At 52.5% G+C, this 19583-nt stretch overlaps 1 protein-coding gene across 1 annotated transcript in view; it reads left to right on the forward strand.

Moving 5' to 3' along the window:
• mtss1lb (MTSS I-BAR domain containing 2b) overlaps window positions 1-19583 on the forward strand; it is a 184388-nt gene that overhangs the window by 143506 nt on the left and 21299 nt on the right. The window contains exons 5-8 of the mRNA XM_078212018.1: window positions 7732-7823; window positions 9547-9621; window positions 15923-16080; window positions 17546-17653. Of these exons, the coding sequence (XP_078068144.1) occupies window positions 7732-7823; window positions 9547-9621; window positions 15923-16080; window positions 17546-17653 (433 nt within the window). The remainder of the gene's footprint in view (window positions 1-7731; window positions 7824-9546; window positions 9622-15922; window positions 16081-17545; window positions 17654-19583) is intronic.

Genomic DNA, 19583 nt, shown 5'->3' on the forward strand with positions numbered 1-19583 from the left:
ATAGGGAGGATGTGGGTGTTACACTGGGTGTGGGTGCTGGGTGGTGGGGAGGATGTGGGTGTTACACTGGGTGTGGGTGCTGGGTGGTGGGGAGGATGTGGGTGTTACACTGGGTGTGGGTGCTGGGTGGTGGGAAGGATGTGGGTGTTACACTGGGTGTCAGTGCTGGGTGGTGGGGAGGATGTGGGTGTTACACTGGGTGTCAGTGCTGGGTGGTAGGGAGGGTGTGGGTGTTACACTGGGTGTCAGTGCTGGGTGGTAGGGAGGATGTGGGTGTTACACTGGGTGTCGGTGCTGGGGGAGAGGGAGGATGTGGGTCTTACACTGGGTGTCAGTGCTGGGTGGTAGGGAGGGTGTGGGTGTTACACTGGGTGTCAGTGCTGGGTGGTAGGGAGGCTGTGGGTGTTACACTGGGTGTCAGTGCTGGGTGGTAGGGAGGATGTGGGTGTTACACTGGGTGTGGGTGCTGGGTGGTAGGGAGGGTGTGGGTGTTACACTGGGTGTGGGTGCTGGGTGGTGGGGAGGATGTGGGTGTTACACTGGGTGTGGGTGCTGGGTGGTGGGAAGGATGTGGGTGTTACACTGGGTGTGGGTGCTGGGTGGTGGGAAGGATGTGGGTGTTACACTGGGTGTCAGTGCTGGGTGATAGGGAGGATGTGGGTGTTACACTGGGTGTGGGTGCTGGGTGGTAGGGAGGGTGTGGGTGTTACACTGGGTGTGGGTGCTGGGTGGTAGGGAGGGTGTGGGTGTTACACTGGGTGTCAGTGCTGGGTGGTAGGGAGGATGTGGGTGTTACACTGGGTGTGGGTGCTGGGTGGTAGGGAGGGTGTGGGTGTTACACTGGGTGTGGGTGCTGGGTGGTGGGGAGGATGTGGGTGTTACACTGGGTGTGGGTGCTGGGTGGTGGGGAGGATGTGGGTGTTACACTGGGTGTGGGTGCTGGGTGGTGGGAAGGATGTGGGTGTTACACTGGGTGTCAGTGCTGGGTGATAGGGAGGATGTGGGTGTTACACTGGGTGTGGGTGCTGGGTGGTAGGGAGGGTGTGGGTGTTACACTGGGTGTCAGTGCTGGGTGGTGGGGAGGGTGTGGGTGTTACACTGGGTGTCAGTGCTGGGTGGTGGGGAGGGTGTGGGTGTTACACTGGGTGTCAGTGCTGGGTGGTGGGGAGGGTGTGGGTGTTACACTGGGTGTCAGTGCTGGGTGGTGGGGAGGGTGTGGGTGTTACACTGGGTGTCAGTGCTGGGTGGTGGGGAGGATGTGGGTGTTACACTGGATGTCGGTGCTGGGTGGTGGGGAGGATGTGGGTGTTACACTGGGTGTCAGTGTTGGGTGGTGGGGAGGATGTGGGTGTTACGCTGGGTGGTAGGGAGGGTGTGGGTGTTACACTGGGTGTCAGTGCTGGGTGGTGGGGAGGGTGTGGGTGTTACACTGGGTGTGGGTGCTGGGTGGTGGGGAGGATGTGGGTGTTACACTGGGTGTCAGTGTTGGGTGGTGGGGAGGGTGTGGGTGTTACACTGGGTGTCAGTGCTGGGTGGTGGGGAGGATGTGGGTGTTACACTGGGTGTCAGTGTTGGGTGGTGGGGAGGATGTGGGTGTTACGCTGGGTGGTAGGGAGGGTGTGGGTGTTACACTGGGTGGTAGGGAGGGTGTGGGTGTTACACTGGGTGTCAGTGCTGGGTGGTGGGGAGGGTGTGGGTGTTACACTGGGTGTCAGTGTTGGGTGGTGGGGAGGGTGTGGGTGTTACACTGGGTGTCAGTGCTGGGTGGTGGGGAGGATGTGGGTGTTACACTGGATGTCGGTGCTGGGTGGTGGGGAGGATGTGGGTGTTACACTGGGTGTCAGTGTTGGGTGGTGGGGAGGATGTGGGTGTTACGCTGGGTGGTAGGGAGGGTGTGGGTGTTACACTGGGTGTCAGTGCTGGGTGGTGGGGAGGATGTGGGTGTTACACTGGGTGTCAGTGCTGGGTGGTGGGGAGGGTGTGGGTGTTACACTGGGTGTCAGTGCTGGGTGGTGGGGAGGATGTGGGTGTTACACTGGATGTCGGTGCTGGGTGGTGGGGAGGATGTGGGTGTTACACTGGGTGTCAGTGTTGGGTGGTGGGGAGGATGTGGGTGTTACGCTGGGTGGTAGGGAGGGTGTGGGTGTTACACTGGGTGTCAGTGCTGGGTGGTGGGGAGGGTGTGGGTGTTACACTGGGTGTGGGTGCTGGGTGGTGGGGAGGATGTGGGTGTTACACTGGATGTCGGTGCTGGGTGGTGGGGAGGATGTGGGTGTTACACTGGGTGTCAGTGTTGGGTGGTGGGGAGGGTGTGGGTGTTACGCTGGGTGGTAGGGAGGGTGTGGGTGTTACACTGGGTGTCAGTGCTGGGTGGTAGGGAGGGTGTGGGTGTTACACTGGGTGTCAGTGCTGGGTGATAGGGAGGGTGTGGGTGTTACACTGGGTGTCAGTGCTGGGTGATAGGGAGGATGTGGGTGTTACACTGGGTGTGGGTGCTGGGTGGTAGGGAGGCTGTGGGTGTTACACTGGGTGTCAGTGCTGGGTGGTAGGGAGGATGTGGGTGTTACACTGGGTGTGGGTGCTGGGTGGTAGGGAGGATGTGGGTGTTACACTGGGTGTGGGTGCTGGGTGGTGGGAAGGATGTGGGTGTTACACTGGGTGTCAGTGCTGGGTGGTAGGGAGGATGTGGGTGTTACACTGGGTGTGGGTGCTGGGTGGTAGGGAGGGTGTGGGTGTTACACTGGGTGTGGGTGCTGGGTGGTAGGGAGGATGTGGGTTTTACACTGGGTGTCAGTGCTGGGTGGTAGGGAGGATGTGGGTGTTACACTGGGTGTGGGTGCTGGGTGGTAGGGAGGGTGTGGGTGTTACACTGGGTGTGGGTGCTGGGTGGTGGGGAGGATGTGGGTGTTACACTGGGTGTGGGTGCTGGGTGGTGGGAAGGATGTGGGTGTTACACTGGGTGTGGGTGCTGGGTGGTGGGAAGGATGTGGGTGTTACACTGGGTGTCAGTGCTGGGTGGTAGGGAGGGTGTGGGTGTTACACTGGGTGTGGGTGCTGGGTGGTAGGGAGGGTGTGGGTGTTACACTGGGTGTCAGTGCTGGGTGGTAGGGAGGATGTGGGTGTTACACTGGGTGTGGGTGCTGGGTGGTAGGGAGGGTGTGGGTGTTACACTGGGTGTGGGTGCTGGGTGGTGGGGAGGATGTGGGTGTTACACTGGGTGTGGGTGCTGGGTGGTGGGGAGGATGTGGGTGTTACACTGGGTGTGGGTGCTGGGTGGTAGGGAGGGTGTGGGTGTTACACTGGGTGTCAGTGCTGGGTGGTGGGAAGGATGTGGGTGTTACACTGGGTGTCAGTGCTGGGTGATAGGGAGGATGTGGGTGTTACACTGGGTGTGGGTGCTGGGTGGTAGGGAGGGTGTGGGTGTTACACTGGGTGGTGGGGAGGATGTGGGTGTTACACTGGGTGTCAGTGCTGGGTGGTAGGGAGGATGTGGGTGTTACACTGGGTGTGGGTGCTGGGTGGTAGGGAGGGTGTGGGTGTTACACTGGGTGTCAGTGCTGGGTGGTGGGGAGGATGTGGGTGTTACACTGGGTGTCAGTGCTGGGTGGTAGGGAGGATGTGGGTGTTACACTGGGTGTGGGTGCTGGGTGGTAGGGAGGATGTGGGTGTTACACTGGGTGTCAGTGCTGGGTGGTAGGGAGGATGTGGGTGTTACACTGGGTGTGGGTGCTGGGTGGTAGGGAGGGTGTGGGTGTTACACTGGGTGTCAGTGCTGGGTGGTGGGGAGGATGTGGGTGTTACACTGGGTGTCAGTGCTGGGTGGTAGGGAGGATGTGGGTGTTACACTGGGTGTGGGTGCTGGGTGGTAGGGAGGGTGTGGGTGTTACACTGGGTGTCAGTGCTGGGTGGTGGGGAGGATGTGGGTGTTACACTGGGTGTCAGTGCTGGGTGGTAGAGAGGATGTGGGTGTTACACTGGGTGTGGGTGCTGGGTGGTAGGGAGGATGTGGGTGTTACACTGGGTGTCAGTGCTGGGTGGTAGGGAGGATGTGGGTGTTACACTGGGTGTGGGTGCTGGGTGGTAGGGAGGGTGTGGGTGTTACACTGGGTGTGGGTGCTGGGTGGTGGGGAGGATGTGGGTGTTACACTGGGTGTGGGTGCTGGGTGGTGGGAAGGATGTGGGTGTTACACTGGGTGTGGGTGCTGGGTGGTGGGGAGGATGTGGGTGTTACACTGGGTGTGGGTGCTGGGTGGTGGGAAGGATGTGGGTGTTACACTGGGTGTCAGTGCTTGGTGATAGGGAGGATGTGGGTGTTACACTGGGTGTGGGTGCTGGGTGGTGGGGAGGATGTGGGTGTTACACTGGGTGTGGGTGCTGGGTGGTGGGGAGGATGTGGGTGTTACACTGGGTGTGGGTGCTGGGTGGTGGGAAGGATGTGGGTGTTACACTGGGTGTCAGTGCTGGGTGGTGGGGAGGATGTGGGTGTTACACTGGGTGTCAGTGCTGGGTGGTAGGGAGGATGTGGGTGTTACACTGGGTGTGGGTGCTGGGTGGTGGGGAGGATGTGGGTGTTACACTGGGTGTGGGTGCTGGGTGGTGGGGAGGATGTGGGTGTTACACTGGGTGTCAGTGCTGGGTGATAGGGAGGGTGTGGGTGTTCCACTGGGTGTGGGTGCTGGGTGATAGGGAGGGTGTGGGTGTTACACTGGGTGTGGGTGCTGGGTGATAGGGAGGATGTGGGTGTTACACTGGGTGTGGGTGCTGGGTGGTGGGAAGGATGTGGGTGTTACACTGGGTGTCAGTGCTGGGTGGTGGGGAGGATGTGGGTGTTACACTGGGTGTCAGTGCTGGGTGGTAGGGAGGATGTGGGTGTTACACTTGGTGTGGGTGCTGGGTGGTGGGGAGGATGTGGGTGTTACACTGGGTGTGGGTGCTGGGTGGTGGGGAGGATGTGGGTGTTACACTGGGTGTGGGTGCTGGGTGGTAGGGAGGATGTGGGTGTTACACTGGGTGTCCGTGCTGGGTGATAGGGAGGGTGTGGGTGTTCCACTGGGTGTGGGTGCTGGGTGGTAGGGAGGGTGTGGGTGTTACACTGGGTGTCAGTGCTGGGTGGTGGGGAGGATGTGGGTGTTACACTGGGTGTCAGTGCTGGGTGATAGGGAGGGTGTGGGTGTTCCACTGAGTGTGGGTGCTGGGTGGTAGGGAGGGTGTGGGTGTTACACTGGGTGTGGGTGCTGGGTGGTGGGGAGGGTGTGGGTGTTACACTGGGTGTGGGTGCTGGGTGGTAGGGAGGATGTGGGTGTTACACTGGGTGTCCGTGCTGGGTGATAGGGAGGGTGTGGGTGTTCCACTGGGTGTGGGTGCTGGGTGGTAGGGAGGGTGTGGGTGTTACACTGGGTGTCAGTGCTGGGTGATAGGGAGGGTGTGGGTGTTCCACTGGGTGTGGGTGCTGGGTGGTAGGGAGGGTGTGGGTGTTACACTGGGTGTGGGTGCTGGGTGGTAGGGAGGATGTGGGTGTTACACTGGGTGTCCGTGCTGGGTGATAGGGAGGGTGTGGGTGTTACACTGGGTGTGGGTGCTGGGTGGTGGGGAGGGTGTGGGTGTTACACTGGGTGTGGGTGCTGGGTGGTGGGGAGGGTGTGGGTGTTACACTGGGTGTGGGTGCTGGGTGATAGGGAGGGTGTGGGTGTTCCACTGGGTGTGGGTGCTGGGTGATAGGGAGGATGTGGGTGTTCCACTGGGTGTGGGTGCTGGGTGATGGGGAGGATGTGGGTGTTCCACTGGGTGTGGGTGCTGGGTGATAGGGAGGGTGTGGGTGTTCCACTGGGTGTGGGTGCTGGGTGATAGGGAGGGTGTGGGTGTTCCACTGCGTGTGGGTGCTGGGTGGTGGGGAGGGTGTGGGTGTTACACTGGGTGTGGGTGCTGGGTGATAGGGAAGGTGTGGGTGTTCCACTGGGTGTGGGTGCTGGGCGATGGGGAGGATGTGGGTGTTACACTGGGTGTGGGTGCTGGGTGATAGGGAGGGTGTGGGTGTTACACTGGGTGTGGGTGCTGGGTGATAGGGAGGGTGTGGGTGTTCCACTGGGTGTGGGTGCTGGGTGGTGGGGAGGGTGTGGGTGTTACACTGGGTGTGGGTGCTGGGTGATAGGGAGGGTGTGGGTGTTACACTGGGTGTGGGTGCTGGGTGATAGGGAGGGTGTGGGTGTTACACTGGGTGTGGGTGCTGGGTGATAGGGAGGATGTGGGTGTTACACTGGTTGTGGGTGCTGGGTGGTGGGGAGGATGTGGGTGTTACACTGGGTGTGGGTGCCGGGTGGTGGGGAGGATGGCCGCTTTCTGAGCTCCCTCTTCAGTTGATTTGGGTCAGTGTCTGTCATGGTCAGTGTTGTATTTAACTGACTCCTCCTGCAGTTGACTAGTGGCTGATGGGAATGTGAGACAATGTGCTGGAATGTTCTGAGAGGGTTACTGCCTGTGGAACTGATTCACACAGCAAGAAGTTTAACAACACCAGGTTAAAGTCCAACAGGTTTATTTGGTAGCAAAAGCCACACAAGCTTTCGGAGCCTTAAGCCCCTTCTTCAGGTGAGTGGGAATTCTGTTCACAAACAGAACTTATAAAGACACAGACTCAATTTACATGAATAATGGTTGGAATGCGAATACTTACAACTAATCCAGTCTTTAAGAAACAAAACAATGGGAGTGGAGAGAGCATCAAGACAGGCTAAAAAGATGTGTATTGTCTCCAGACAAGACAGCCAGTGAAACTCTGCAGGTCCACGCAACTGTGGGCGTTACAAATAGTGTGACATGAACCCAATATCCCGGTTGAGGCCGTCCTTGTGTGTGCGGAACTTGGCTATCAGTTTCTGCTCAGCGACTCTGCGCTGTCGTGTGTCGCGAAGGCCGCCTTGGAGAACGCTTACCCGAATATCAGAGGCCGAATGCCGCTCGACAATCACCAGGCAAGACTGTTCTCTTCCTGTTGGGGAACACTTCAGCGGTCACGGGCATTCGGCCTCTGATATTCGGGTAAGCGTTCTCCAAGGCGGCCTTCGCGACACACGACAGCGCAGAGTCGCTGAGCAGAAACTGATAGCCAAGTTCCGCACACACGAGGACGGCCTCAACCGGGATATTGGGTTCATGTCACACTATTTGTAACGCCCACAGTTGCGTGGACCTGCAGAGTTTCACTGGCTGTCTTGTCTGGAGACAATACACATCTTTTTAGCCTGTCTTGATGCTCTCTCCACTCCCATTGTTTTGTTTCTTAAAGACTTGATTAGTTGTAAGTATTCGCATTCCAACCATTATTCATGTAAATTGAGTCTGTGTCTTTATAAACTCTGTTTGTGAACAGAATTCCCACTCACCTGAAGAAGGGGCTTAGAGCTTCGAAAGCTTGTGTGGCTTTTGCTACCAAATAAACCTGTTGGACTTTAACCTGGTGTTGTTAAACTTCTTACTGTGTTTACCCCAGTCCAACGCCGGCATCTCCACATCAGAACTGATTCACAGCCAGAGCTTCTCCACTCGGTCTGGGGAAAGTCAGTGAGGAAAGAGGAATTCTTATCCTGCTTAAAAACAAAATGAGTTGATGAAAGGCCAATCGGAAAGGTTTCTGCGTCTGGTTTATTGGCAGTGGAGGGTTTTTATAAAGTGATAGCAAGGTCAGAGCTGTGGACACAACCTGAGTCTCAGGATTTTACGGTTTCCTTTTCCCAGTGCTCTGATGGAGAGTCTGATAAACCCTCTGCAGGAGAGGATTGAGGACTGGAAAAAAACCGCCAACCAGCTGGATAAGGACCATGCCAAAGGTACAACTGTGAACTCCCTCTCTCTCTGTCTTGCACTCTCTCCTTCTCGACCTCTCCCTCCGTCTCGCCCTCTCCTTCGCTGTCTCTCCCTCTCCCTCTCTCTATCGCTCCCACCCCTCTCCATCTTCCCCGCTTCCTGAGTCTCTTTAAATTGTAGATTTAATCTTGGACGAGCGTTCAGTTCCTGATTCAGCTCAGCAAAAGGCTGTGCTGTGACACCGTTAGCAGCCAGCTGGTGGTGCTGTTGTGCTGTGTTAGCCTCTGAAACACTCAGGGCCCGATTTTACCATTTTGATTCTCAGTGCTGAATCTGGGTGCCATTCAGATCCGACTTGTAAACCTGCTCTCAGGCGTTCCCATACGCACTTAGCTTGAAAATAAAATTTGTGAGTCTGAATTGCGCTGTGGGCGGGGCTTATCACACCCGAAACACTGCTGCTCCAATTGGAGCTCTGAACTGCGCATGCGCAGTGAAAAAAAATTTTGATAAACGCGCCCCTATCACATCGCACCTGGGCTGCAAAAAGTGGATAAAGTGGCCCGGGAGCGAAAAGCGGGAGCGATGGCCCCCACAGACATCGCCCCATCCCCACAACATAACTGTCCACCTTATCCACCCACCCCCCTCCTACCCCGCTACCCAAACCGATCACGACCCTCTGTCCCCCTTCCCCCCCCCCGCCACCGATCACCCGCAGAGTGGCAGCGGACACCCCCCGCCACCCCCACCAGAGATCCATCGGGCCTCCCCCCGCCACCCCCAGTGAGCGATCAGGCCTCCCCCGCCACCAGAGATACATCTTAGCCGCCTCCTCCTCCTTACCCCCCCCCCCCACTCCCCCCCTCCCCACTCCCCCCCTCCCCACCACCACCACCGATTTGAGTCAGAGAGCCGTTGGAAGCTTTGAACTTACCTCTTCAGAAGCTGGAGCGCCCGAAACAGACCTTTGCCGAGTATGTCTGTTTCGTGCTGAATCTGGACGGGCGAACGCGATGGTAAAGGGGGAAATGCTGGTAAAGTTGGGCGGGCAGCCCATTAATTCAATTTAAATACATACAAATGCAAATGCATTTAAACTGCTGTTGCGCCCGTTTCGGGCGCGATTCGGATCGCGGCCATTTTCGGGCCTTGGTAAAGTGGGCATCTGCGCGGACGCAGATCGCGTTAATGGCCTCATGCCCAACTTTACCAAATTCTCACGCCCATTTCCGGACACGACGCAATGGTAAAATCGGGCCCTCAGTGTAGAAATGAGCCTAATTTTCCCCTGGGCTGGGGGTCAGATCTTTCATTCCATTCCAATTCCATCAATGGCTTTATAATCAGAAGATCTAAAGCAACCACTTTCCCTACAACGTCTCACGTAAATCTTATTGACAATATTTGCATTTAATATTACGAACTATAATCCCATTTAACCATGCTCACTGGCAGTGGTGCAGTGTGGATACACTACGTGAAAAGTCACGGAATGGGAATTCCTTGGAACATTTTATGTGTCAAATTCTCTCAGAATATTCCTGCTGTACAGATTTGCAATGGATTTAACTGTCTCCCCCCCATTCACTCCCAATGTTTACTATCCCAGTGGACCTGAACCTATCCATCCGTAAAATTCCAATGACGGTTTCTGACTCTGGACCCTTGGGTGTTTCAGTGTTGCCAGAACCCTGGGTGTTAATCCTGAATGAACCCACAGAGAAACATTGCTTCTTTTTACAGAATACAAACGAGCTCGGCACGAGATCAAAAAGAAATCATCTGACACCCTCAAACTTCAGAAGAAGGCACGGAAAGGTGAGTGACCTGTTCGTGGTCAGCGATCTGCTGTCATGAAACCTGGCTCAGCTCTCCAAGCCAGTGTCTGGAAATTGAAGATGAGACTCCCAGCATAACATTTCCATCATGTATACAGTTCACATGTTGCTGCAAATCTGGATTGCAGATAAAGTTTAATTGTATCTGCAAATCTGGATTAAAGATAAGGTTTAATTGTATCTGCAAATCTGGATTAAAGATAAGGTTTAATTGCTTCTGCAAATGCTGCTAATTTTTAAATGTTTCACTGCAGCTTTGAACATCATCCAGTTTGGTGACTAAGTGTTGATCTCGCCCTGTCACACACTGTACCTTGTTCTGGTCACACATGTATCTACAACCTGTGGTTGTTTTGATGCAAGTTAGAATTGAATGTAATTGATGTTGTAAACTATCCCCAGCAACAGCTCAGTTAGACGGTGCTCTTTGGAGGAGTTATGATGATGTTGATGGGAGCTGTGAATTCCACTGGCCAGGTTGAATGGGCAGAGATGTTGAGGGGTGCTTTGCCCAGATGTGCCCTCTCCTTTCTGTCCTCAGTCACTAACGCTGCTGTTTCCATTCGGAGTATCTTCCCTTCCTGACGGTCTTCCTTTTTCCTTTCTCTCCCTCCTTCCTGTAGAGCTCCTCGGTAAGTGACATGTCAGATGGACTCCACTCGCACTCCACACTCTCGTGTTGGATATTTTCAGTTCTTCCACCTTGCACAGTCAGTGTCCGGGCAAGTGTTACACATTTCACATCATTCCACGCATTGAACTGATTCAGTGCCCAGTGCTATACTCTGAGAGGGAAATGGGTAGGGAGCAAACTGTAAATGTGGGCTGGAAGTGTAGAGGGAGCTTCACTCTGTATCTAACCCCATGCTGTACCTGTCCTGGGGGTGTTTGATGGGGACAGTGTAGAGGGAGCTTTACTCTGAATCTAACCCCGTGCTGTACCTGTCCTGGGAGTGTTTGATGGGGACAGTGTAGAGGGAGCTTTACTCTGTATCTAAACCCCGTGCTGTACCTGTCCTGGGAGTGTTTGATGGGGACAGTGTAGAGGGAAATTTACTCTGAAACTAACTCCGTGCTGTACCTGTCCTGGGAGTGTTTGATAGGGACAGTGTAAAGAGAGCTTTACTCTGTATCTAACCCCGTGCTGTACCTGTCCTGGGGGTGTTTGATGGGGACAGTGTAGAGGGAGCTTCACTCTGTATCTAACCCCATGCTGTACCTGTCCTGGGGGTGTTTGATGGGGACAGTGTAGAGGAAGCTTTACTCAGTATCTAACCCCGTGCTGTATCTGTCCTGGGAGTGTTTGTTGGGGACAGTGTAGAGGGAGCTTTACTCTGTATCTAACTCCATGCTGTATGTGTCCTGGAAGTGTTTGTTGAGGACAGTGTAGAGGGAGCTTTACTCAGTATCTAACCCCGTGCTGTATCTGTCCTGGGAGTGTTTGTTGGGGACAGTGTAGAGGGAGCTTTACTCTGTATCTAACTCCATGCTGTATGTGTCCTGGAAGTGTTTGTTGAGGACAGTGTAGAGGGAACTTCAGTCTGTATCTAACCTTCTCTCCACCTACGTATGCTATCCCAATCTCCTTCAATTCTCTTTTTAACAAGAATCTCTGAGTCGGTCTCATAGCCATTGGCAGAGCATCAACAGTTCTGTGGGGTAGACAATTCCGAAAATTTACAACCGTCCTGGTAAAGACATTTGCCTTCATCTCCGGTACCTCACCCTGGTGCTGTGACCTCTCGTTCTGGCCTCTATCCTCGCATCTCCCATGTGAAGCCCCTTAAGAAATGTACATGTTTCAATCAGATCAGCTTCCAGACTCTAGGAATATGGGCCGCAGTCTTGGGCTCTGGGTTGTGTTAATGCGCTGGATAATCTTTTCCTTTGGCCTGTTCTCTAGCACTTGTTCATGACACTGACTGTTCATTAGGTTTGCCTGTTGGACTGCTGCAGCATGGAGGCGCGGTGAGGGGGGGTGTCTGGCTTGCTGTTCCTTTGCCTTGCTCTGGTTTGTGAGATCCTTGTGTTGTGGGGACACCCAAACTGTTGCATGACTGTCCTCGAATGCCTTGTGATGTGGGAACTCTGTGTTTATTGCTGTGGATGTGTCCTGTTCTTGTGCTTCTCTTTTCCTTTTTGAGGGGAGTACTGCTAGAGGGGTTAACCGAGGCTTTCATTGCATTGAAACCATTAAACCTCTCGATGTGTGTTGGGTTTGCTGAGTGCAACAGGAGTTTCATAGGCAGCCTCAGGAGCCCCAGAGATGGGATGGTGAGGGGATGCATCTAACAGTCAGAATGCCAACACTCTCTCTGTCCTCTCTTTTTGGAAGAGGTTGGTTGGATGGTGTCGAATAAAGAGAATACTGGCTTCCGTATTGACACCTTCTCCAGTTGACTTCTCTTCCAGGTACCAGTTCCCCAAAGAGAGCATTGGCAACCATGGACCTCCATTGGATTGGTCCATGGTTATGCTTGGCAAAGTACCACCATGGTTTGCCATTGCATTCTGCAGCATGGCTGACCAGGAATCTCTCCTGCTCTTGCTGCCTGCTATCAGGAGTTCACAGGCTGATAATCCCCCTGTCTGGCCATGCTATGGGCATTCCTCCCACGGTCATCAAGTCCTGAAGTGGAACTGGAACTCAGAGCACCTGGGCCTAAGGTAGGGACACTAACTACTGTGCCACAGGACCAGTTGACTGAACAGTCAATACCTAGTATGTGAGGTGAGCTTCTCATAGAATCCCTACAGTGCCAAAGGAGGCCATTCAGCCCATCCAGCCTTCACCGACAAAAATCTCATCCAGGGCCTATCCCCGTAAACCCACATGTTTACCCTGTCAACCTCCCTGACACTAAGGGCCAATTTAGCATGGCCAATCAACCTAACCCGCACATCTCTGGACTGTGGGAGGAAACCGGAGCACCCGGAGGAAACCCACGCAGACACGAGGAGAACGTGCAAACTCCACAAAGTCACCCAAGGCTGGAATCAAACCCAGGTCCCTGGCGCTGTGAGGCAGCAGTGCTAACCATTGTGCCACCGTGCCACCTCTGGGGGCTGTGGAATTGGATCCCAATGGGGAGCCCAGCGTACCCTGAGTAGAGAGAAGGAAGAGTAAATGCAAAGATGAACCTGTACAAAGAAAAAGTGACTGGAAATCCACTCTCAATAATAAAGGAAATTGTTTTTAAGCAGTATTTTGGGACGTACTGCATTGGCATAGTACTGTAGCACACTGTGAAGCGCAGTCACTGTACTGGCATTTACCCCACTGAAGGAACATGTCAGTGATGCCCGCTTTGGGAGTTGTGGGGGGGTGGTAGAATCTGTGTTTGGTGCAGTCAGCCGCAGTGTCAGCCCGCACCTGTAGGTGTCACTACTGGCACCTTACCGGGCATCTTCATTTCAAAGTCCCGGCATTCAGATTACAACAACAACTTGTATTTTGTGTAAAAGATTAGAAGCATACAGTAATTATTTGTTTCAGTAAAATGCAATTACTAATACACTGAATGTGCATCCTTTTCCCTTTCTGTCTCCTATCCCTCTTTCTAATTCCGTGAGATTATCTTCTGTTCTTAGCCCACCTCCAGTTCTCCCCCAGTTCCCATTCCTTTCCAAACCCCTACAACATGTTGGCATCACCTCCCAAATCTGTTTCCATTTTCCCATGTTTGAATCCCTCCAATCAGGTTTCCACCCTTCCACGATACTCAAACGGCTCTTATTAAAGTTTGAAATGACATCCCACGTGACTGTGACAAAGGGAAACTTCCTCCCTCATTCATCTCAATCCATCAGTGGCCTTTGACATGGTGACCATCCCATCCTCGTCCAGCTCCCTCTCCATTGTTGTCCAGCTGGGTGGGGCTGCTCTCGCCTGCTTCCATTCTTATCAATCTAATAATAGTCAGAGAATCACTAGCAGTGGCTTCTCTTCCTGTTCCTGAGCCTTTATCTCTGGTGTCCCCCCAAGGATCTATCCTCGGAGAACCCCCTGTTTCTCATCTACCTGCTGCCCCAAGGCGACATCATCTGTGTAGGTGTTCACATGTTCATTGACAATACCCAGCTCCACCCTCACCATTATCTCCTTCAGCTCCTCCACTCTCTCAGAATTATCGGACTGTTTGTCTGACATCCACTCCGGCATCCACAGTCATTTCCTACAATTAAATATCAGGCAGACTGAAGCCGTTATTTTTGGTTTACGCTTGAAATTCTGTTCCCTAACTACCAACTCCACCCTCCTCCCTGGCAACAGTCAGATTCAGCCAGTCTGCTCACAGCCCAGCTGGTAAATTTGATCTTGAGATGGGCTTGCGACCTCGCACTCGTACCATCACTAAGATTGTCTGTTTTCACCTAACATCACGATGAGTCAGTTCATCTGCTGCTGAAACCCTCATCCATGTCTTTGTTAGCTTGAAACTTCGACTATACACTCCTGGCTGGCCTCCCACATGCTACCCTCTGTAACATTAAGGTCTGTATTCTAACCCGCCCCATTCACTCATCACCCCTGTGACCCGCATTGACTCCAAGTCCAGCAGTACGTAGATATAAAAATTCTCATCTTTGTTTTCAAATCCCTCCATGGCCTCACCTCTCCCTGTCTCTATACTCTCCTCCAGCCCCACAACACTTGAGATATCTCTGCTCCTCTAATTCTGACCCCTTGTACATTCCCAATTTTGACTGCTCCGCCATTGACGGCCAGGCCTTCCCTAAGCCTCTCTATCTCTCCTTCTCCCCTTTCAGATGCTTCTTTAAGCCAATCTCTTACACCATGCTTTTGATCATTCATTCTGCTATACCCTAATGTGACTCATTGTCCAATTGTTTGATATCGCTTATGTGGTTGGCCTCAGGATACTTTCCTCTGTTAAAAGTGCTGCATAAATGCAAGCTGTTGTTGTCATCTCAAGAATTTTTTAAAAATTCATTTTGGAACATAAAATTGTTTGATTATGATGGTGAAACATCATCTACTGTGAGCGGTCCTCTCAGTTAAAATTTGCCCTTTGACTAAAGGCCCTGTATCATTTCCCTGCCTCTGAACCGAATGAGCAGGCTTCTGGCCTAATCCTAGGCCTCTTGTGAGTCTGTAACTATTGCCTGTTTGTTTCTTCAGCCACTTCCTTCAAGGAAACTGTCTGGATTGCACCTGTCACTTCCGACTTTCTGATATAAACAGCTGGGATTGTGACTCAGATGTGGGTTTGGCAACATTCCCAGATTGCCTTTAAAGCTTCACCACTTTAAACAAACAACACGGAAGGAAATAGAACCGGGACGTTTTCATCTGTGGCAAGAACGTGCAGGGCTGAAACATTGCTGGGGTGTGGTGGGTCCTTTGATGCACGTTCAGTCCAGTAAGATCATCTCAGAGATAGAATCCATAGATACAGTGCAGAAGGAGGCCATTCGGCTCATCCAGTCTGCACCGGCCCTTCGAAAAACGCTCCACCCAGGCCCATTCCCCCGTCCATCCCTGCAACCCCGTGCATTAATCACATCAATCCACCCAACCTGCACTTCCTTGAATACCATGGGGCAATTTACATAGAGTAGGTTCTGGAACACACTGAATTGTGGTTATCGCAGCCGCCATTAGCCAATCAACCATTGGGTGTCTCAGAATGGGAGTGGGGAGTGTATAGAGATGGGAATTCCTGTGATGAATTAACACCTCCTCTATCCACCCCCAAATACAGTTCAACCTGAGTTGACAACCCTAGATTGTCTGCAATTGCTTTGTGCATGAATTCACCCCTTCTCCCTCCACCTCTACAGACTCTGCACTAGTAATCCATAACAACAGATTGTTTTAAACACTTGAACAATGAACAATATGGGCGGCACAGTGGTTAGCACTGCTGCATCACAGCGCCAGGGACCCGGGTTCGAATCCCGGCTTGGGTCACTGTCTGTGTGGAGTTTGCACATTCTCCCAGTGTCTGCGTGGGTTTCCTCCGGGTGCTCCGGTTTCCTCCCACAGTCCAAAAGATGTGCAGGTTAGGTGGACTGGCCATGCTAAATTCTCCCTCAGTGTACCCAAACAGGTACCGGACTGTGGTAACTAGGGGATTTTCACAGTAACTTCATTGCAGTGTTAGTGTAAGCCTACTTGTGACACTAATAAATAAAACTTTAAACTTTAAAAAGATGAAAGCTCATTTGTTTAACCAGACCGCGCGTACTGTAGGAAGTTGTTGTTCCTCTGGGTTTGTGAACAGTGAAACGATCATTACTCTGTGTTCTCGATCCAGGTAAAGGTGACCTGAGGCCACAGGTGGAGAACGCAGTCCAGGATGTGAATGACATGTACCTGCTGCTGGAGGAGACAGAGAAACAGGCCGTCCGCAAGGCCCTGATCGAGGAGAGAGGCCGATTCTGCACTTTCATCACTTTCTTACAACCCATGGTGGTAAGAAGCAGTTAGGACTCCTGCTCTGGACCAGTGAGAATGGTCAAACTGACCAGTGATCAGGGAAGAGGCTCTGAATTCGGCAGTGTTGATGGTGCAGGGGGAGCGGACTGTCGGAGGAATTGCAATCCAGCCCGGTCTGTAGGGATGAAACTCTTTCTCCCCCCCCCCCCCCCGCCCCCTCTCTGCCAGCTGTGAGCTGTGAAGGTGCAGATGTGAAATTAGCTTGAGCCTTTACACAGCTGCGAGTGAGTGAGCCCCCAGCATAAAGCCACATTACTGTGGCACAGACCTGACCCAGGGCAGTCACCATGAGCTGTGAACCGGGTGGTTTCCCGACAAAGATCAGGATTAAGGAAGCAGGGGGACATTTTTGCCTCCTGCCCTGGTTGTACCCAAATCGTAAGTCAGTTCTTTAAAAAGGAGAAGATCTCTGGCTGTGATTTGGGACAGAACGGAGGCTGCTCTGAATCAGGGCCACAGCTGACCTGGGAGCACATGGTCCTGTCACTGGGTAAAATGGTTCCACTCACCAACACTGACATTCCCTCCCGTTAAACGCATTCGCTGGAATTTTAGTATTTTTAATCTGACATGAATGTTAGTTCAGTTGGTTGAGTAGCCAGTATGTGGTTCAGAATAATATCAACAGCATGGGTTCAATTCTGGTTCCGGCTGAGGTAGGCTTGGGACTTGTCCACCTGCATTGCCTCTGAGAGTGGAAGGCAATGCTGGACCACAACTGTCAAAATAAACTGCAGAATAAATGGCCAGGCTGAAACATTAACAGAGAACGGGCCAAGGGTCCTGCCTTTTGACAGAGCACAGCTAGTATGGGAATACAGTCTGATACTGGGATAGTTTGTGTTGGTTTACTCATTCAAACCTGAATCTAATCTCCCAGTTTGCAAAACATTACACGGTTATCTTGCAATAGATCATAATCGCCCAATCTGACAAGATAGTAAATTCTGACATAATCGCCCATTCTGACAAGATAGCAAACCACTCAGTGCAACTGGAGTTTGGAGGGGTAACTGCTACTTTGTGTTAAAGATGATAGTGAGCTGCCTGTTACAGGAAATAATGAGTGGGACAGATGTCAAACGGGCTGCTGACTGTACACAGAGCCACATTATCCACTTGCATGTCTACATAAATCTGCCGTTAAGAGAACTCAGAATGAACCACAATTCAGTATAGCTTAATGAAATAGTATATATTCTATATGTAAACCATCTGAACCCCTCGATGAGATTCCAGTCTGTGACTCACTCCTGAATATCCATTATTCTATATATGGCCATGGTACCCCCGAGGTTGTATACTCTGAAATGCCGCCAGTTTCTATGGTGATGTACCCTTGTATGTGTCACCGTCATTGGGAGGAGAGTGGACAGGGGAGGCTATGGATATGGACTGATTTAATAAGATCAGGGAGGTTTAACCTGCTGTGTTTTTCTAGGATGGAGAGATTGCGATGCTAGGAGAGATCACACACCTTCAGGCGATTGTCGATGACCTCATTGTTCAGACTGCAGAACCACACAAGCTGCCCCCGGCCAGCGAACAGGTAAGGACAGTCTGTGTCTGTGTCACAGAGCCGAGTGTGAAGAACATGTGTTTGCTGTAACTCTGCCGTGCTGTATCTGTCCTGGGAGTGTTTGATGGGGACAGTGTAGAGGGAGCTTTACTCTGTATCTAACTCTGTGCTGTACTTTACCTGGGAGTGTTTGTTGGTCATGATGTGGAGATGCCGGCGTTGGACTGGGGTAAACACAGTAAGAAGTTTAACAACACCAGGTTAAAGTCCAACAGGTTTATTTGGTAGCAAAAGCCACACAAGCTTTCGAGGCTCTGAGCCCCTTCTTCAGGTGAGTGGGAATTCTGTTCACAAACAGAACTTATAAAGACACAAACTCAATTTACATGAATAATGGTTGGAATGCGAATACTTACAACTAATCCAGTCTTTAAGAAACAAAACAATGGGAGTGGAGAGAGCATCAAGACAGGCTAAAAAGATGTGTATTGTCTCCAGACAAGACAGCCAGTGAAACTCTGCAGGTCCACGCAACTGTGGGAGTTACAAATAGTGTGACATAAACCCAATATCCCGGTTGAGGCCGTCCTTGTGTGTGCAGAACTTGGCTATCAGTTTCTGCTCAGCGACTCTGCGCTGTCGTGTGTCGCGAAGGCCGCCTTGGAGAACGCTTACCCGAATATCAGAGGCCGAATGCCCGTGACTGCTGAAGTGCTCCCCAACAGGAAGAGAACAGTCTTGCCTGGTGATTGTCGAGCGGTGTTCATTCATCCGTTGTCGCAGCGTCTGCATAGTTTCCCCAATGTACCATGCCTCGGGACATCCCTTCTTGGCACAACAGCCATGGGGACCAAATTTGCACCTCAATATGCCAACATCTTCATGCACAGGTTCGAACAAGACTTCTTCACCGCACGGGACCTTCAACCGATGCTATACACTAGATACATCGATGACATTTTCTTCCTTTGGACTCATGGTGAACAATCACTGAAACAACTCTATGATGACATCAACAAGTTCCATCCCACCATCAGACTCACCATAGACTACTCTCCGGAATCGGTTGCATTCTTGGACACACGCATCTCCATTAAGGACGGTCACCTCAGCACCTCACTGTACCGCAAGCCCACGGATAACCTCACGATGCTCCACTTCTCCAGCTTCCACCCTAAACACATTAAAGAAGCCATCCCCTACGGACAAGCCCTCCGTATACACAGGATCTGCTCGGATGAGGAGGATCGCAACAGACACCTCCAGACGCTGAAAGATGCCCTCATAAGAACAGGATATGGCGCTAGACTCATTGATCAACAGTTCCAACGCGCCACAGCGAAAAACCGCACCGACCTCCTCAGAAGACAAACACGGGACACAGTGGACAGAGTACCCTTCGTTGTCCAGTACTTCCCCGGAGCGGAGAAGCTACGGCATCTCCTCCGGAGCCTTCAACATGTAATTGATGAAGACCAACATCTCGCCAAGGCCATCCCCACACCCCCACTTCTTGCCTTCAAACAACCGCACAACCTCAAACAGACCATTGTCCGCAGCAAACTACCCAGCCTTCAGGAGAACAGTGACCAAGACACCACACAACCCTGCCACAGCAACCTCTGCAAGACGTGCCGGATCATCGACACAGATGCCATCATCTCACGTGAGAACACCATCCACCAGGTACACGGTACATACTCTTGCAACTCGGCCAACGTTGTCTACCTGATACGCTGCAAGAAAGGATGTCCCGAGGCATGGTACATTGGGGAAACTATGCAGACGCTGCGACAACGGATGAATGAACACCGCTCGACAATCACCAGGCAAGACTGTTCTCTTCCTGTTGGGGAGCACTTCAGCGGTCACGGGCATTCGGCCTCTGATATTCGGGTAAGCGTTCTCCAAGGCGGCCTTCGCGACACATGACAGCGCAGAGTCGCTGAGCAGAAACTGA

Source organism: Mustelus asterias, chromosome 4 (genome assembly GCF_964213995.1).
Source record: "Mustelus asterias chromosome 4, sMusAst1.hap1.1, whole genome shotgun sequence".
In the NCBI taxonomy this organism is placed as follows: domain Eukaryota; kingdom Metazoa; phylum Chordata; class Chondrichthyes; order Carcharhiniformes; family Triakidae; genus Mustelus; species Mustelus asterias.